Here is a 20,707-nt window from a genome sequence, read left to right as displayed (position 1 = left end):
TCTCTTCTGATTAATTTTGGTTTGAAGTTCACTTTATCTGACATTAGAATAGCAACCCGTGCTATTTTATAAGCATGTTTATAAGACCCATGTGAATAGTATGTTTTTCCCCAACCTTTCACGTTTAGTCTGTGAATGTCTTTGCTGATAAGGTGTCTCTTGGAGACATACAAGGTTGGGTCTTCCATTCTGAAGGAGATCCTAATTAGAATAAGTTATACTCCATGTATGTATAAGTCAAAATACACTCTACTGTCATGTATATTTAAAAAAAACAAATAAAAAAATTACATGAAAAATAAAGTTTGAGGCAATCATTTTAGAAATACTTCTTTTCCCAACTGTATGAAATAGGTTGTTGGTATCCAGGTGTATTAAAGGGGGAAAATAATGAAAATTCTATAAAACTGCTAATAAACAAAATAAATCCAATATCTCAATTATGTCTTTTGATTTTAGAGTTTAGACCATTTACATTCAATGTTATTGAGAGATGAGTATTTCCTCTCATTTTTTTTGTTCTGGTGTTTTAAATTGAATTCTTTTAGAGAATCAAATTCACAACTAGAAAGCCTGCACTACAAAATGTACTCAATATTTCATGAAGAAGAAATAAAAAATAAAAATAAAAACCAACAGAAGGAGGAACTACTAAAATAGTCAAAGAATTGAAATCCAATGTTAAGTAGAAAAATGACTCAAGTCAGTGAATTGATAATATTTTTATGGACTATCAAAACTATGTTTATAACCTAGGTTGGTGTTTGGCCTCAGTTTTATTATTACTAAAAACAAGCTTATTCACTATTAGAATTTAGATGTATTTAAAATTTTTCACATGTGTAAGGTAGAATATTATCAAAGATAATAAGGTTTACTTTTCGTCAATTTTATGTAGGTATCATTTTAGAAAATTGAAGATTTTGTTAATCTAACCTTTGTACTATTTAATAGTCATGAAGGAATCAATGTGCCCAATTTGAAACATTTGGTTTTGTGGGCAGACTCAAAGGATTAAGACTAGACTAAAATTATACCAAAATTGTATTAAATATTTGGCTTAAAATGCTACTCCTTCATTAAAATTTTTATTATACTAAACATCTTTGCAAATTGTTGTGAGAAACAATGTTACTTTTTTTCTTGAACTACTTCCAAGAAAATTTCCACTTTGATCACTACAGGAAAACAAAGAACAATTTAAAGAAAACTTTAGAATAAAAAAGGTAAATTATACAACTACTTCATTTTTGCTTTATTTTAATTATACTTTTATTCTTGGCAATACTAGAGATTGAACCTAGTGCTTCAGACATGCTAGGCAAGTGTTCTAATACTGAATACTTCTGTAGTCTTTGTTAAAATATTTTGAGATAGGGTCTTGTTAAGTAGCCCAGGATGGTCTCATACTTTCAATCCTCTTGCCTAATCCTCTCAAGTAGATGCAATTATATGCTGTGCCACCACCACAGGCCCTTAATCATATACTTTAAAATCGGGAAAACTAGAATAAGCAAACATCATTAGTGTCCAAAACACCAGCTCCAAGTAGTCATATACTTTAAGAATTAGTACCGTGTTACACAAGAACAGACTCACAAAAATGGTGTGTTGGAAGAAATGGCACCTTATGCCTGGCACTCCTTGATGATAGTCTACTAAATGAATGAAGCTGTTAAAAACCTAAGTCCACTGGGTGTAGTGGTGCACATCTGTAATTCTAGCTTCCTGGTAGGCTGAGGCAGGAAGATTCCAAGTTTGAGGTCAGCCTAGGAAACTCGCCAAAAAATAAAACGAAAAAAGTTAAGTGGTAGGGCACATGTTTAGCATGTGTAAGTCCTTTGTTTAATCTCTAGTAGCTAAACAAACCAAAAACCCTCAAATCTTCCAGCTGTTTTGAGAGATACAAATGACATTGATATGACTATAGAAAACTTCCTGATGTATGTATGTATGATACAGGTTACCTAATCTGACTCCTGGGGGTTCCTGGCTTTGTAGCAGATTCCATAGGCACATGATGTAAGCCAAATTAATATTGACTTTTTTACTGCCTAAAAATGTTTCTCAGCTGGTATAGGAAATAATTTTATAGGTAACAATGTAAGTCCTTACACATTTGAATTCAGGAACAGAACTCTGAATCAGACACCTGGAAGTCCAGGAACAAGACTTACATTCCTTTTGCACATTCCTCAGTATGCAAAAGTAGTATGCATGCACTGGTGTGTTTAGTGCATACTTTCCAGTCGTTTCTTTTTGGGATCCTTGTAGAAATAAGTCAATTCTGAAGAATTGAAGGCTTTAATTAATGAGTAAAAGACTCTTACATTATCAATTGTTAATTTAAAAATTTGCTGGTAAATTTAAGGTTAGAAGTGGTTACTGTTCCATGAGCTGATATGTAGAAAAAGCAGAATCCAAGGTAGGGAGTTAAAAATATAAAAAATATGGGAGAGAATATGAATAGGGTTAGAGTTGAAAATGAATAGGCCTATTATTTTTTGTATAATAGAATAGTCTTTATCCTGCTCCCCAATATTTTGTCATAAAGTGATAAGCAAAATTCTTCCAACACAATAAACCATAATATGAATGGGTTTTTGGAACATGAAAAAAGATTCTTTTATTGACTTCTGATCAATTTAAATTTGTACCACTCCATATATTTTGAATTATAACTAAACAACTACAGGTTACTCAGTTTTGTTAAAATGGAAAGAAAAAACGTTGAGTCTTAACAACTCTGAAACTAAAAGATCCCATTCTAGAATTATATACTTGATTTTCTTAAAAAAATAACTTCAGTTATTATGCCAATATCTGAAAAAGCAGCCCCTGACAGTAAACGAATAACTGGAATAAATAACCACACGGTATCTATGTGAGCTACAGTAAAGTCTTTAAAATTATCTTTCCTATTTGAATAATGAACAGATTGAAAAGCATAACTATGGGGGAAACTGGTGTAAATAAATGATACAGGTCAAAAGAAAATTCAAAAGGCAATTTACGTAAATATTGGAGGTATCTATCAGTGGCAAAATTTTTATGAAAACAATTTCAGAAAAATAAACAAATCTTTAAAATATAGAGCTCTAAATAGTTGATATATTTGGGGGTAGGTACTCTATAATGCCCATTTAATTGTAGTAATTTTTTCCCCCTTGGATTTTTTTTTTTTCCAGATGATAGGGCAGTCTATAGCATTTTTTTGCACTTACAAGTGTTGCAAAAAGTTTTTTCAATTATGAAAAATTTAAAGCATTTCTTCAACCTTTAAAAGATGAAATGGAGATACATCATGAAAACAGGTATCTGTATTTTTCTATTGCATGGGTGTTTTTTAAAAACAAAATATATGGTCAGACATGGTTTTTAGGAGGTGACCAGAAACCAACTTGCCTCTTTCCAGGTCAGCCAAAATACTGCAAGTAGGGAGGAAAAAAAAAAAAATCCATTTTGTACAGTATGTAGATAACAGCAGAATAGACTCATTAGAGCCAGACATTCAAAACACCATTTCTAGGAGTTAGCACTGTAGGCCCAAAGACTGAATTTGGCCTGTGGTTTATACTTTGTATGGCCCTGAGCTAAGAATGGTTTTTTTATTTTTTAAAAGGATCATTACAGACAACAAAGAAGATTTAACAAAAAACCATATATGGTCTGCAAAACTTAAAACATTTATGACCTGGCCCTTTACAGGAAGTTTGCAGACCTTTCATTTTATACCAATGTTGTTCAGAATTCAGGCAGTGCAATTACACGTCCAAGGTAATGTTCATTAATTTCCACAAGGAACACAGCATTCTTTCTTAAAAGGTGTCTTCTGATGCTATTTTCAGACTTTTTTTTCTTTTCAATTTTTCTTCCATTTTTCAACATCAAAGTTCATCCTGTGTTAATAATGTAAAGGTGATTGAAAAGTATGACTATAATGTTTACAATAAGGTGAAATATAAACTAACCAACATTTTACCTTTTTAAATGTACTCATTATTCTTAATGAATAACCATGAAACATACCTTTCTTAATTGTAACAATGGGAAGGGAAAAAAACAAAAACGGAATATCTCCTAGTTTGCACCTGACACCAACAGATACATTAAATCACATCTGGCATGCTTTTAAAGTTAATTTCAGTTATGATATTCTTTTTAAGACTAAACTTTTTTATTTTGAATATTTATAATTTCAGATATGTCACAAATTTAAAAATAACCTGAGAAAACTAATATTCAAAACACTTCAATAAAACAAGAAAATATAGAACTATTTCTGTAGAACTTTCTTTCCTAACCTCTAGATTTGGATAAAATACTTGGGAAGCAGGCTGTAAGGCTTTCTCTACTGGGGTCTAACAATTTTTAACTGGATTATAACAGAACCTGTGTCCTTTATTTTTCGTACTGGGGACTGAACCAGGAGTACTTTACCCCACTGGGTTACATCCCTATCCCTTTTTATTTTGAGACAGGGTCTCACTAAGTTGCTGAGGATGGCCTTGAACTTGCAAATTCCTACGTTAGCCTCCAGTGTTGCTGAGATTACAGGTATGCCCACCAGGCCAGGCAAAAAGAACCTGTATTCTAATGGGTTGTAAAAAGCTAGATTTCTTTAGAGTTCTCCAGAGATTTTGCTGTTGTCTTTAACCTTATAAAGAAAGAACCCAGGGCTGGAGTTGTGGCTCATTGGGAGAGTGCTTGCCTCATACTTGTGAGACCCTGGGTTCGATCCTCAGCACCACATAAACATAAATAAATGAAATAAAGGTATTGTGACTAACTACAACTAAAAATAAATATTAAAAAAAGAAAGAACCCAAGATAATTCATATGTGATTGTATTAAATTCCATTCAAAAACTAATATTCACAAGTCTTTGGTCTGTTTCTAAGTACTCCCTAGAATGACACTGAATTAGGAGGAAAGAAATGAACTGCCTTTTGAAGAATAACAGCAAAGTTTATAATGCTGCTTAATACATTAAAAATTCAAGGAGGAACCAAGATGAATAATGGATTTAAACATACATTTTGATTATACCAAAAGAAAATTTGCTATCCAAAATGTGTTGGGGCTTTAGTATATTTATTCCTAACAATTATATTTGAATAAAATTTAAGTAGTTAATGGCCAACTCATTTTTTTACAGCTTTATTATACATTTAACATGCCATAAAATTCCCACAATTAAAGGAATCCAGTGTTTTTTTATAATATCTACAGTTGAGCAACTAATTTTAGAACAGTCCACACTCCAAAAGAAACTTTCACCCATTAGCAGTCACCCCCAATTTCTGCTCTTTTCCACTCTACCCTAGGCAACCACTAGTCCACATTCTGTCTCTATGAATTGACCTATTCTGAACATTGTATATAGATAAAAGGCCACATATATGATTCTATGACTGGCTTCCTTGACTAAGCATAGGTTTTCAAAATTATTTAAGTAGCAAGCATCACTTCTTTTAGGGCTAAAAATTACTCCATTGCATAGATAAACACCATATTTTATTCAGTAATGAATAAAATATTGATGGACATTTTTTCCTATTGCGAATGTTTAAACATTCACATACAAGTTTTTTGTATGGATCTTAGACATTATTTTCTGCTAACTGGTGTTACTTGTACAAATTTCTAAGCATTTCAGTGTCTAAAGGCTGTTTTGATTGATATATTTCCCAAAGTAGAAATTTCCATTTTTATATATTTTTTTAAGCTTCACTTTACACGAACTGCATACTGAGAATACATTTTGGTAACTTTTACCAGTTAGTTCTAGGTTCAGTTCTCACCTTATTTCTCTTTCCTTGATTTTGAAGAGTTTCCAATTTTCCATGAATAAAGGCAGCAATTGTTTTTGCATCTCTGGCATTTACTTGCTCTTCCCAAATATTTTTCTAAAATTAAAAACATTACCATTAAATACTTAATCAAAATACAATATTTCTGTCTAAGAAACTAGGTTAAATATGCTTTGAAGTTCTTTTGTTCTAAAATTTTAAGTGTTTGAAATTCAGATTTCTTTGAGGTCACAGTGGGAACATATGGGAAAAATGTATTGCTGACCTCAAAAAACATAAACTGAATAAGAAAAGATACCCCTAGGGCTGAAATCATTCTAAACTATAATAAGGGAAAGCAAGTAGTATCTCCTGGTTTTTATCTGCCCATGCCAGAAGGATGGCTGAAAATCAGGGGCAGGAGCAGGTCACTGTATCCAGACCTGCTTAGTTTAGATCTTAAGCCACTGGTTTCTTATTCTTTATTAATCCCAAACTGTATGCTACCATTTTGCTTTTGTGAGTTGGTTTGCATTCATTTACTTCAATCATTATTCTGCTTTGGTTTTCCTCTCTGGCCTGAACTTCTGGATTACCCATCTTTCAGTATGGACAGGGACCTGTGGTCCCTAACTTTGTCCTCTGGATACATAGTAATATCATCTTTTCAAATACCTTTATGTCCTGGTTCAGTCTAACTTCTCATTGTATCAATACTTTGCTAGGATCATTCTATCTGAATAATACACTGATTTATGTCACCCATTTCTAAGTTATTGTGAAAACTTAAGATAGAATAATTAATTCCAAAAGAATATTCGGGTATCTTACCTCCATGGTGCAGTTTACCTTGCAAATACGCTAGGCAAGTTGTCTACTACTGAGCTACATCCCCGCCCCAGAGATCAATTCTTAATAAATCTTTCACTGAAAAACTTAGATTTGTGATAATTCTAGGTTTCTAAAATTTATTACTTAATTTCTTTAGTTATTATTTATTGATAGTTATAATACATTTGAAATATCAGGTGTTAACCTGGTTAGTCTCCCTTAAAAAGCATAAAAACATTTGGAATTATTTACTTTGAATGGTTTGCCAGAAAATAGTACATGGCAAATACTTGTTTTATCAGTTTTTTTCTTCCAAAGGAAGTAAGCTCATTACTTGAAAATGAATTCAAGCAGCACAGAACATATTAAATAGAAATTCTGAAAGTAAATATTTGAAGTATAGTATGTATTACAGGTGTTCTTAAGTCACTATATCACAACCTTTTGAGACACAATTGTTCTTTTTTTTTTTTTTTTTTGTTCAACTGGCCACATCATCAAGATTAATAACTTTGTCATTAGCTGCATTCTGGGTAGAATACCACCCATTTACTTAAGAAGACCACTCAAATCTGCCTTCCTTAATTTGGATTTTACTGGACATCAGTGTCATTTATTTAGTTCTTCCACACCTTTTTTTTTTTTTTTTTTTTTTTTTTTTTTTAATTTTAGCTTTACCTATTATAATTAGAATCCTCTTTCTACTTTTGGAATAGAAAATATTTTTTCTTCTTTTGGTAGCTAAGTGATATTCAAAGGTACATTATTTTCTTTCTTTTTGTAGGATCCTACAAGATAATATATTTTATTTTTCACCACACTATATAATCTCCTTAGTCTTCCTCCTTTTACTTCTTGGGTTTAAAAAACAAAACAACAAAAAACCAAAAAAACCTGGTTGTTTTTATACTTATTCATCATTCTCATCATTCTTTCATTACTTCTTTTTTCTTCAGTGCTGGGAATCTAAATCTAGAACCTGTGTATGTCAGACAAGTGTTCTACCACTGAATTATATCCCTTCATTTACTTACAAATTAATTTAGTATAAGAAATTTAGTCTTCTACTGTCTGAAAGAATAGAGAAATTCTTATTAAAATAGTATCATAGCTTGTGAAGAAACTTTTTTACTTTGGAAAACAAAAGTCACAAGTACTTTCAGTTACCAAGTTACACTGGCTAAAAGACAGCTTCTGTATCAGTGATTACTCACTTGCATTTTGTTAAAAGCACCTCACTAGTAGAACCTTAGTTTTGCTTTTAAGTAATAACAAATGAAAAAACAAAAAAGTATACTGTTAGTCGTGCCCACAAGTAATTATGACTTGAACAAGGGACCCAAATTTTTATTTTGTAATCTAAGTCTCTGATGAATATTCCTAAAGATATATGCTCATTACTAAGGCTATTTCAAAAGTACAATAAAAGTATTCTTTTAAGTTTTCATAGAACTTAAAAATACATATTCATTCTATAAAAATATAGAAATACAGCCAGGTGTGGTGGTGCATGCCTGTAATCTGCTCTGGCGGCTGAGGCAGAAGAACTGTAAGTTCAAAGCCAGCTTAAGCAATTTAGCAAGGGTCTAAGCAACTTGGTGAGAACTTGGCTCTAAATAAAATATGAAAAAGGGCTGGGGATATGGTTTGATGTTTAAGCAATCCTTAATACACTCTCCCCCACCCCCAAAAAAGATAGGAATACAAAATACAAAACTTCACAGAAGGGATGTGGGTTGTGGCTCAGTGGTAGAGCACTTGCCTAGCATGTGTGAGACACTGGGTTCAATTCTCAGCACCGCATATAAATAAAATAAAAAATAAAACAAACGGTCCATAAACAACTAAAAAAAAAAATTATAAAACGAATTAAAAAAAAAACTTCACAGAAAATAAGTACCTTGAATTCTACCACCTAACCATGTTAATATTTTGTTAGATCTCTTTTTATGCATGAGCATAAAAATTTCAAGGCAACTGAGCATAAAAATTTCAAGGCAACTGAGGTCCTATCAATAAGACAGAAATCTTTTTTAAGATCCCCTAAATAAAAAGCTTCTTTTAATAATATTAAAAAAGACAAATGGAGAAGAAAGTGGAAGAAAGCAGTACTCAGACTGAACAAATTCCCTTTGGAGATTGTCATGCTAAAAAAGGAAAACAGAAAGCCTATACATACCTTTGTTCTTTCGTAGGAATAAAATTTAACAGTTGGATAGGCTTTGATACCAGCTTTTTGACATGTTTGGGCATAAGCCTGACAGTCTACTTTCCCAGCTTTCACTTTTCCTTTAACCATCTGAAAAAACCAAAAATATGTTTTGCACACACACACACACACCAATCTCATATTGAAGGTTTGAGAAATCTAAAAGTGTGATTTAAAAAAATTTCTGTCATTCGCAAAATGTTTCAGTTTACCTGTATTTTTAAAATAACTCATGGGAGGGCACCATATTATTTTCGGTGCTCTAAAAATCTTTATGTTGGCTCTTGTTTGTCCATCAAGGTAACCTTTCTAAAATGTAAAATGGGTTCCTGCCATAACCAATGGTTCTCCCCTACTATTAATAAGGAAGATATTCTAAATGGTATGTAATCACTGAGGTAGAATGTACATTCTGATAGTATGGGAAAAAGGATTAAATTCCTGGTTCCTGCCCGTTTTTTGAGCTTCAAGTTTTACTATTCACCTTCCATGTTTGGACTCTGTTAATACTACACTAACAATAAATATTCCAGAACTGCTTTTCTCACTTCTTGGTACATAAGCAAATACTGTCTTCTGTATAGAGTACTCTCTAGCCAATTCTTTCAAGCGCTAAGTCATGTAATTCTTACCTCAAATACTAACTTTCCTGTATAGATTTTTGTTTCCTCCTAGTATATATTTGCTCATGGTATAACTTCATTCTAATTTTATTATGGCAATTACCCTGTTGTGTCATCTATATTTATTTGCATTTAATCTTCCCACTAGCTTAACCTCCTTTAATATAGCTTTTCATCATTGTAGCCATAGTATCTAGCATACTTTTTACTTGATGCTCAGGATTTGTTGATTGAGTGATCCTCCTCATGTTTAATAGTTTTCTGCTATGTTCCAGGAATAATTGCATCACAAAATTTATAACAAGGCTGTTTCCAGTACATAAGGGATGAGGGAATAAAACACTGGTAAATTCTTTGAGAAAAGGAATCATGAGGAAAAGATTTGATTAGGTGGAAAGAATGAAAACCTCTTATTTGAAGAACCAGTCATTAATCTTTTACAGTTTATAGAACCTTTCAAAAACAATCCCTCTGCTAAAAAATATTACTTTGGCATGGGACACAAATATTTTTATTTCAGATTGGTGGAACTGGTGTTGATTTTAAAATTTTCATTCTGAGTGTTATGAACCAACAACTCTGAGTTCCTTGAGTTACATAGGCAAGGAAGCTATGAATTTGGAATAGGTCATCAATATGACTGTTATGACAGAAACATCAAGAACTCAGACTGCATTGAGTTACATATTCCAGTTCAATTTTATAAGCATTTACTGAGTCAGGCACTAGGAATACAAGGATAAGACAAGAACCTCAGTCTTCTGCAAGAGATAGATAAATAAACAAATAGTGTGCACTGTATAAATACACTGTTGGAATATATGATATCTAGGTAACATTGATTTAATGAGATAGATAGAGGACACAGAACCAGTGGCATTGGAGGTGGGTTTCACAGGATGAGGAAAAGACAATTCAGGGAACCAAGGTAAAGATGGGACATTTCAGAAACAGAGCAGCACTTAAAGAAACATGTTCAGAGAACCTATAGTGTGAGCTATAGGGCAGAGGTAAAGCTGAGAGGCAGGAAGAATCAGACCAGAGACCTGAAGTTAAATACACATGAAAGAACCTGGTTAACATGCCAGAGAAAGCACTGTTTTAGAAAGATCACCAGGGCAGCATTGTACAGGGAACAATGGCAAGTATGACAAGACTAGGTGAGAGATAAAGGCTTACACAAATGAAGCCAGCAGTGGAGATGGACAGATGACAGATCTGAAAGACATTTAGGAGACAGAACTGATGGGATCTTGTGTTTGTTTCTGATGTTTATGGCTAGGTAGAGGATGATTTTATCAGCCAAAATAGAAAATGTTGGCTGAAAGCTTCAATTAAAAAGAAATCAACTGCAAAGATTAGCATCACAGAAATGGAACAGTTTTCTAAAACTCAGAAGAAACTTTACAACTAAATTACGAATTATTTGTTTTAACCAATTACTAAAACATGCATATGACTACAACTTAAGAATATAGACGAGACTTACCCTCGCCAAGAGCTCAAATTCTGGAGCAAAATTTTGGCAAGGCCCACACCAAGGAGCATAGAAATCAACCACCCAATGATTTTTCCCTTGTAAAACTTTTTCACTGAAAGTCTGAGGTGTTAAATCTATGGATACTTGAGGTAAAAATCTGTGAAAAGGGATCAAAATAACTTTTCATTAAATAAAGCCAAAGCAAACACTAATAATATTGTAAGGCTAGGTTAAAAATTATTCCAAAGAAGAGTAATGTAATAAAGTTCAGCTTTATTGTGGTAAATATAATCCTTTTCTAAGTAATTTTAAATGCTAGAATCTTAATCCACAGAAATTTAACTATACACTTATGAGGAAGGTAAATTGATTTGACTATTTTATACAATGAACTTTGATTACTCACCCTAGAGCCCAGATTCTTAGGGAATAAGCATCTCTATTCCAACCATTGTAACTACTAAAAAAAGAAGAAGAAAAGGTAAGATACAAATGGTATTTTTTGTTATTAGATATATTCAGAAAGTAATCTTATTTTTAGCAATTTAAAAAATACATTTAGTTAACATCTTTCTTCTAAGAAATAACTAGCTACAACTACTGACTATATGGCTTCCAAAATATTATTTTTCTTGGTTTATTTTTTTTTAGGGAAGAGGAGAGGTGCTGGCGATTGAACCCAGGGCTTCATGAATGTTAAGAATGCATTCTACCATTGAGTTACATCCCCAGCCCTACTATCTTTTTTTGCTTCAGATACACCAGAATGTTGAACATCTCTGCAGCCCTACAGGAAGTTCAAAATTCAAAATGTCCAAACCTTTAGGAGTTTCTAAATTTTATTCAAGTTATTATCTATAAAATTCCCATCTGCTTTAGGATGCATGTCAAAAGCTATCTCAAAAATACACTTTCCCCACAGCTGTGATTCTTTCCTCCTTTGAAACACATGGCTCATTTTGACTTTTAAAAATAACATTCATCATATTCTACATTTGAGTTTTTTATATGAAATACTGTGTTGTGGTTGGAGACAGCCTGGATTCAAATTAGGCCTGGGTTCAAAACTCAGCTTCAAACCTTAGTAGGAATGTGACTTCGGAAAGTTTTCTAAAGGCTAAGAATCTGTTTTCTTCTCTGAAATAGTAGGAAGGGTAGTAATTCCTTCCTCAGAGCATATGTGAGGATTATTGGAAATAATATGAGTACAGTGCCTGAAACCAGACTATTAAGATTCTTCAAATGTCTTACTATTCAATTCTTTGTCTTCTGAAGTGCTCACTAATACACTATCTTAAACATGGTGGGTTCCCAATAAATATTTGTTAGGCTAATTTCTATTTAGTTAGGATAACTTAGATGTTACTTGTATAATTAAATGTTTATAATAAATGTTTTCAAATTTGAGAGAATACTTACTGATACTGATAATCTTTATTTGATTTTTTGGGAAAAAATCTTATCTCAGGGTATCTTTGAACATTTTCTTGGGCACAAAAAGAATGATACTGTTGGCAGTCTACACTGCCTACATTGATCAGTCCAGTTAATGTCTATAAAAGAAAATGGTATACATATATCAATGATTAGAATAAAATTACCTCCTTTTCTATACAGAACCCAGGGCTTCATGAATGTTAAGAATGCATTCGACCATTGAGTTACATCCCCAGCCCTACTATGAAATTATTATTTGCCAGTGATTATCGCCAAATAACAACTAAGGACTCAACACAGACCATTTATGCTAGGGAATTTGAAATCTAATAATCACTTTCCACAACTACTGCAGGTTAAATAATTAAATTCATCCATTAATTACGTAAGAAAAATGTATTTCTAAAATTTAGTGTTTAAAAACTCAACACTAAAGGAAGCTCTCTGCAATGGTATTTCAAAGAATTACTTTTTCTAATGGAGGCAATCATTACAGGTATCCTTTGACTCAAAGGTCTTACTCAAATTAAAATTTATTGAAAAGAGCATAAAAACATAATATTCAATATGAAGATATTAAAAATAACTTCAATTGCACTTTCTTTTCTGGTATTTAAACATTTGCTTCCAGTCTTTTGTAATTTATCACACTGTGCCTATTTGTAGAAAATTTTCTAATTTTTTTTTGCTCAAGGCTATTTTTACTAATTTTTAAGCTCTAAAAATAAATGGTAGAAAAAATTTAAACAGAAGGGGACACTGGCAAGAATTTGGTCAAAAGTGTACCAGATACCACACCAAAAAAGGTAGACTATTTTGTACAGTTCGCATAATAGAAATAGAGGTAGAATCTTAATGGTATGATCAGAGCTGTTTTCAGAATAACTGTTAAATAAACATTCTTTGTTAAGTGGTAAGACTTTAAATAAACTATTTTACTATACCCGGGCCATTCTTTTCCATTCTGGCATTAAGACTTGACATGGATGGCACCACGGAGAATAGAAATCTACCATCCAGACTTCATCATGTTTTCTTTGTTTAACTAGTTCACTGAAAGTGGTCGGTGTAAGAGTGATCACTGAAGGATTCCTTAGATCCTAAAGAAAGCATATGCTATTACGTTAGACATACAAGAAGAGTTGTTGATATATTCTTTAGAAAATTGCTGGTATGTGTCATTCAGAAAGTTCTTGATTTAGAAAGAGCAGTAGAATAGAGGGAAGGGAATGGGAGGTGGAATGAAGGGTGGTGAAGGGGAAGTGCTGGGGACTGAATTAGAACAAGTTATATCCCATGCTTTTATAATTATGTCAAGATAAATTCTAAAGTCATACATAACTAAAAAGAACTAATAAAAAACCGAAAACAAAAAAAAGTTCCTGCTGTAGAGAAATGAAAAAATGCTAAAGGAAATTTAAGAAAAATCTATAGTAAATTGTTTTTAATATGAAAAATGATAACTAAGCAAAATCCAAATTTAGGATTTTCAGTTTTCTTAAATCAGGGTATGGTTTTCTCTTATTTCTTGGGCTGGGAAAAGGGGCAACTTTATTTATTATGAGTAGATAATATAATAGAGTTCTAAGAATTAACTCTAGGCCATATATAGTTCTGTTGAGGAAACAAGAAAAACTGGTTTGGAAATGACCTTTTAATAAATTTGCCATTCATAATTTTATTTTTTATTTTTCATTTTGACTGGAGATTGCACAACCTATTTAGAGAGCATGTATTTAAATGCTATTTCAATAAAGCTTCAGTATATAATGATCAGGTAATACTAACAAAAGTGGTCAGCTTCACTGAAAAAACACAAAACATTACTTTGAAGGAGAAGGGATTAGATAAGTAGAATAGAGTAGGATGGTCATTAAATGGAAAATAATAAGTTCGAATTTATCCTTTCTTAGGAGGTCCCTATAACAATTTTAGTTAAGACTATACGAAGGGAATTAGATGCTGCAGTTGCAGGGTACTTTTACTAAGTAGCAGTCTTAGAATTGCTGTGCTCAGAGAGAACAAGCCAAGGGGATGGGTAAAATTCTATGTGAAAGTATGATTTCATGTATTTAATAAATAGCTGCATCTGTTATGCACAAGGTATTCTAGGCAAAAAAACACAACATAGACAAAAAATTTCCTTGTCAGAAAATATCGTAGCATAAAAAAGAGTAAGTCCCATTATTAAACATTATTATTCATTCACAATGTACATATACAGAGAAGGATTTCTAGTCAGAGGCTGTAATGTAAAATACCTCTATGAACTCCAAGATCTGGTTAGCAGAGTGATGTCCTTCATACTCATGGATACTGGACTGGTTGAATACCACTGTTGTTGGATAAGCCTGAATGTTATACTGTTAGGAAGGAGAATAAAAATTGAACAAAGATGTTATATATCTTACCAATTTATTTTAAATGTATAACCAATTTTCCTTTAAGAGACAATAACAAGATTTAAAAAAAACCCACTGAATTTCTGGTGGCTGAAAAATTTTAACCTAGTCAAATTTAGCAAAGAAATAACTGATTTCTTCTTTATAGCTCCTGAGCCTTAAAAATCAAAGGCACTGAAACATTAAGTGAGCATGGGTAATTATGTGATTTGTTTCTTTTTGTCCTACTAAACAAAGATGGGAAGAAGCTATAAAAAATAGATTATATTTCTAATTTCAGTTGCTTTTTTGAAATCATAGTTACGAACTCTTCATTTTTCTAGAGGTAGCTGATGACCACGTGAACAAAACAGCAAGTATAAAGAAATAAAAATTAATGTGTACATAACTTTCTTTTGGTACTAGGGATTGAACCCAGAGGGACTTAACCATTGAACCATATCACCAGTCCTTTTTGAGAAAGTGCCTCAACAGATTGCGTACAGTCTAAGTTGTTGAGCCTGGCTTCAAAACTGATCCTCCTGCCTCAGGCTTCCAAGCCACTGGGATTACAGGCATGTGCCACCATGCCTGGCTACATATAACTATTTTCAGTTAAAGAATTATGAATCATGCCCTAAGAATGTGGTCACCTTTTATTCTATATGCAAGATAATCTTCATGATTAAAAAAAAATGCCTTATTTCTTCCTCAGAATTAATATGGGTGCCAGTTTTCATTTTTGAAGAAGTTAGGGACCCCTATCTGCAGATTTGCTATAGCTGATCTTTGCAGGCTTCAAGGTGAAAAACACTCGCTAGCAAATTAGAAGCTTAATTTCAGAAAAAAATGTTGCCGCTGGTTTTTTTTTTAATCAAAGTTTTGAAAAAATGTACAAATTCAAATAATTCACTGGATTAACAAGTTTAGTGTCAAGCACTAAATGTGGTTTCTCATTTATTCCTCAGTTCTACTTAGCAGTTAAAATTTCAAAACCTCCTTAAAAGATGAGGAAACTGAGTTATTGAGAGGCTAATGACATGGTCAAGGTGAATCAACTAGTGAGTAGCAACTCACTTCTATTTCAAGTGAATCTGACACCCTATATTTTAGACTCTTTATCTCAAGTCATTAAATATCACATCATAGGTGTAAAAGTAGAAAAACTACAGGGACTCAAAGAAAATAATTTTTTTCACAATAATTTTGCATTTTTTGTTGGCATCTATTTTCTAAGTCCCACATGACTTCAGAAACTGAAGGACCTATTTACTTCTTAAAACCCCCCAAAAGCATAGTTTAATAAAAATTCAAACTTACTGAAAATAAGAGAATAATTAATAAACATCTACATCTTTCTCCCTTCTAATAAACATTAGATAAAAAATATGCAAGATAATCTTAGATTAGATAACAAACCTATATATCCCTCACCTATATTTAACAAGAATGAACTTTGACCATACTTGCAGATTGTTGATGTTCTCTTTCTTGATTTCATTCACTTCCTTCCCCCTTACAAGGTACACCAATATCCTGAAATTAGTGTGTATCTACTGATGTTTTTATATTTTTGCTAATATGTATATATTCTTAAGCAGTATGTGGTAATGTCTGAATATATACAAATTTTTATCATACTTTATGCTATTCTTTAACCTGTTTTTCTTACACACACACACACACACACACACACGTGTAAAATATGTAACAAAAAAAATTGGGGGGGGGAGGGGTCTGGTACTGGGGATTGAACTCGGGAACACTCAACCATTGTGCCACATCCCTAGCCCTATTTTGTATTTTATTTAGAAACAATTCTGAGTTGCTTAGTGCCTCATTTTTGCTGAGGCTGGCTTTGAACTTGCAATCCTCTTGCCTAAGCCTCCTGAGCCACTGGGATTATAGGCGTGGACCACTGTACTTGGTCCTTATATTTTTGAGATTTACCCATGCTGGTAAATACATTCATATGTATATATTCTTTTTGTAGTGCCAGGGATCAAAACCATGACCTTGTGCATGATAGCCAGGTGCTCCACCACTAAGCTACATATATCCCCAGCCCAATATACCTCTTTTTAAATATTCTGCAATCCCAGAGTGTGACTATTCATCTATCTGCTCTTGTTAGATTTCTAAATTTTTGTTCATTTGGTGAAGTTAGCTAATTTTTAATATAATTTGCATTCTCAATCACTACTAAAGTCATAATGTCACTTTGGCAACAGTTCAAACACGTAGTCAAATTCATTAGTTTTTTTATCCTTATAGTTTGTACTTTAAGTATGGAGGCAAGAAATTATTCCCCCACACAGATACTATAAAGATTTTCTACTACATTTACTTCTGTTTTTAAAACACAATTTTTTTTTGTTTCCCTTCTTTCCATCATTCAGCATTTTAGTTTGAGTCAAAACATCACAAAAATAGAAAGGAAATACTTTCATGTACTCATGTAGTTATGATAATCTATAGAATGGCTTCTCTTATATCATCTATACCTTCTTTCTACTCCTACCAAAATTATTATTTTAAAGCAAATTTCAGATCTATCATATTCATATACTATCCATCAATAGTATATTTAAAACAAAGATTTTCCCAAGTAATATAACCATTGTATTAATTTCACATCTAAAAATTAGCAAGTCTTTGAATAATCAGATACCCTGTGTTAGAAACTGAATTGACACTTCTCAGAAATAAGGATGGTCAAAAAATATATGAAAAAATGTTCAACATTTTTAGCAACTAGAGAATGCAAATTAAAACTACACTGAAAAACGCACTGAAATTTCATCTCACTCTAGTCAGAAGGGCAACAATCAAGAAAACAAGTAACAATAAATGTTGGTGAGGATGATATATTGACGGTGAGGTGGCAAATAGGTGCAACCACTCTGAAAAGCAGTATGGGAATTCTTTAGAAAGCTTGGAATGGAACCCTCATTTGATGCAGTTATCCCATTTCTCATATATCCAAAGAATTTTAAATCAGCACATTACAAGTGACATTGCCACATCGATATTTAAAGTAGCAGAATTCACAACAGCTAAGCTGGAGTCAACCTAGTTGCCCCTCATGGATGAATGGATAAAGAAAATGTGGAATATGTATACTAAGCTATAAAGAAGAATGAATTTATGACATTTGCCATGGATTGAAGACTTTTATGCTGAGTCAAATAAGCCAGGCCCCCAAAGCCAAAGGTGGAATGTTTTCACACACGTAGAATGTGGAAGCAAACCCATAATAAGGGGGGAGAGGGTAAGAACAGACATTTAGTAGATTAGACAAAGGGGAATAAAGGGTAGAGGGATAGGAAAAGAGCGGAATGAATCCAAAATAATTTTCCTATGTACATATACGAATACACCATAGTGAATACCACCATTGTGTACAACCATAAGAATGGGGTCTTGGAGTAATATATATTATATGCTTGTATAATACCTCTGTCACGTATAACTAAAAAGAAATATAACCACTCCCACCCACCAAAAAAAAACAAAAAACAAAAAAAAAAAACAACCCACTGCATTCTAGTTAATCTTTTATGTCTTTTTCATTTTTTCCTCCTACACCCTCTTCAATTGAATTTGTTGCATAGAGTATCCTGAAAAGTTCTCTACATGCTAGGATTCGTATGTTGTGTGTTCATGGTATCAATTGGATTTCCTTTGCAGTCACAGATCTGGAAATTTGATTTGCTTAAGGACCAATTTCCATCCCCGCATCCCCATTATTATTTTACAGATGGTATTATATACTTCCATCATGAGGTGTAACATGTCTGGTTTTTGTTGAAACTGAGGAGTGAATATTTACCCTAAGAAAATATTTTCATGTAAACAAAAGTTTCAAAAATTTCCTTCTGTGACCTACACTTAGAACAAATATGGGGAAAGCCAAAGAAAAAAAAACCAACTAACAAAAAAAGTAGTATTAAAAAGATCTTTAATGGAAAATTGCAAGCATATCATCTAGTCAAAGTATTTGCTTAACTGTGATAAATAAGACCTTATCTATATTCAACCACATTTTCCACTCATGATTTAATCCAATCATAATTGTATCAATTTGTTGGAATGGTTACTACTACAAATAGAAAATATATACTTGAAAAAGTACTTTGTTTTAATATTAAACTGCCCATAGTCTCTATTTTACAAAAATATTAGAATAAATTTCTTATGCTTTGCCTTACCATGTTACAGAGTTGTCCATGAACTGTACAGTCTAGTGTACCAAATTTAAGTTGACCATAAAGAAGTGTTGATGCTTTTCGAAGCTCTGGCAATAAAGCTCGACATGGTGGACACCACTAGGAAGAAAGTATAAGCACTGAGCCAAATGAAACAAATCCCTTCAGTCTTGTAACAAGCAACATGCTAATAAGTAAGACAAACTATACTTAGTGGCATCTGTTCTGGGTATATATTTAATACTCAGAGGAGTAATTACATTGGCACTCATTTAGAAGCGCGAAGTAGTAGTTCTAGTATTAACAGTCAAATCATCTTATATATCATATCCTTTTGTCATGATAAGAGAAATATGACAATACTGAAATCTGACTGATTAAAAATAACTTACCGGGGCAAAAAAGTCAACAAGCCATGGTTCTTTGTCATTGGAAGGAAAATTTTGAGGTCCAAGTGTGGTAACATGAGAATTAACACTTTCTTTGGCAAAGGCAAGTATGTCATATAAAATCTTCTTTCCTTTAAAATTGAGAAAGAGAAAACTTAAAATCTGCATTATGTCTTTTACATTCATGAAAACATTCAAGAGTTTTACACTCATGTTTGTCTTATTTTAATATTTTGAGTGTTGATAAGTTTGTCTTGTTTTAATATTTTATCAACATGTTGATTTTGGAAAGGTTTTAGTGTTCTGTATATTGCACACAAATTGGATCTACTAGGAGTATCCCTTCCTTGCACACTCTTCTGGTTTTTGGACTAGTTAAAATGTCAAGACCTCTGTGAAATGTTTCTTCATCAGAGGTAGAATAATCTTTATAGTGTTCTTTGAATTCTTTATTTACCACACTCTAACTACTACATCTGTTTCTTCAACCTAAACTAGTCTTAGGAATCAAAACCTGTATTATTAACTACCCCATAAACACTTCAAACACATTTCCTTCTAATTTTGTTCCTTTTCCCACCTTTTTTTTTTTTATCATCATCCACATGGCTAAATAAGATTCTCCAGAGTGATTTTTGCCTTCTCTGTCTTTGTATCATAACTTTATCTATTTTCTCTTACCATAGCTTCAGCACCAATGCCACCACCTGAATTCAATTTACCTACAGCAGTGTAGCCATGCTGGTATTTGTCCCAGCCCTTAACCAATTCACTTTCTACACTGCAACCACAGTTTTTAAAGAACTGTATTTCTCCTTGCTTAAATGCCTCTAATTATTTGCCAATGCCTAAAGAATACACTCCTTTCATTTGGCAAATAATCTTTCTCAACTAGAGAATATTTTCCCAAGAGCCTTTTGACTTATTTGCTCCACAGTCAAAATTACTTCTTTTATGTGTCAGAACCTGTTTTAAAGGCAATATAAGTTCAGCACAAATGAGGAGGGGGGGGGACTCCTTATGGGGTTCATGGTCCAGCAGAAGAGATGCAAGACACTTACATTACTATTCAAATATGAAAATAATGGTACCACATTCTCCTGTCTTTTTCTTACGCTTCAATTGCTTTACAGATTTCTCTATCTCTGACCATCCTTAAAGGTGATCTAGTTCACTCCAATTCTGATCTTTTACTTCTCTATTCACTCTTAAACAACTCAACCTTACTCAGGTTTTAATTAACAAGATAATTTAAATCTACACTTTCAGCCCAAATTTTTCCTGAAGCCCAAGTCTCTATATTCAAAAGTGAAATGGATGTGTCTATTTTTTGTAAACTCCTCAGCTAATATTTCTC

The 20,707-nt window shown here is 32.6% G+C and overlaps 1 protein-coding gene across 1 annotated transcript in view; it reads right to left on the bottom strand.

Annotated features, from left to right (window-relative positions):
* Positions 1-3,811: 3,811 nt before the first annotated feature.
* Positions 3,812-20,707, bottom strand: part of DNAJC10 (DnaJ heat shock protein family (Hsp40) member C10) — a 53,661-nt gene continuing 36,765 nt past the window's right edge. Inside the window, exons 14-23 of the mRNA XM_081260431.1 lie at positions 19,354-19,481; positions 18,965-19,081; positions 14,634-14,735; positions 13,317-13,472; positions 12,355-12,488; positions 11,342-11,395; positions 10,945-11,092; positions 8,803-8,922; positions 5,805-5,909; positions 3,812-3,899 (exon numbers count right to left, since the gene is read on the bottom strand). Of these exons, the coding sequence (XP_081116557.1) occupies positions 3,888-3,899; positions 5,805-5,909; positions 8,803-8,922; positions 10,945-11,092; positions 11,342-11,395; positions 12,355-12,488; positions 13,317-13,472; positions 14,634-14,735; positions 18,965-19,081; positions 19,354-19,481 (1,076 nt within the window). The 3' untranslated portion in view covers positions 3,812-3,887. The remainder of the gene's footprint in view (positions 3,900-5,804; positions 5,910-8,802; positions 8,923-10,944; positions 11,093-11,341; positions 11,396-12,354; positions 12,489-13,316; positions 13,473-14,633; positions 14,736-18,964; positions 19,082-19,353; positions 19,482-20,707) is intronic.

This window comes from Spermophilus citellus (genome assembly GCF_964194105.1).
Source record: "Spermophilus citellus genome assembly, chromosome: 11".
Lineage (NCBI taxonomy): Eukaryota > Metazoa > Chordata > Mammalia > Rodentia > Sciuridae > Spermophilus > Spermophilus citellus.
The sequence above is the reverse complement of the archived record's forward strand: the minus strand, read 5'-3'. Positions and strand labels throughout refer to the sequence as shown.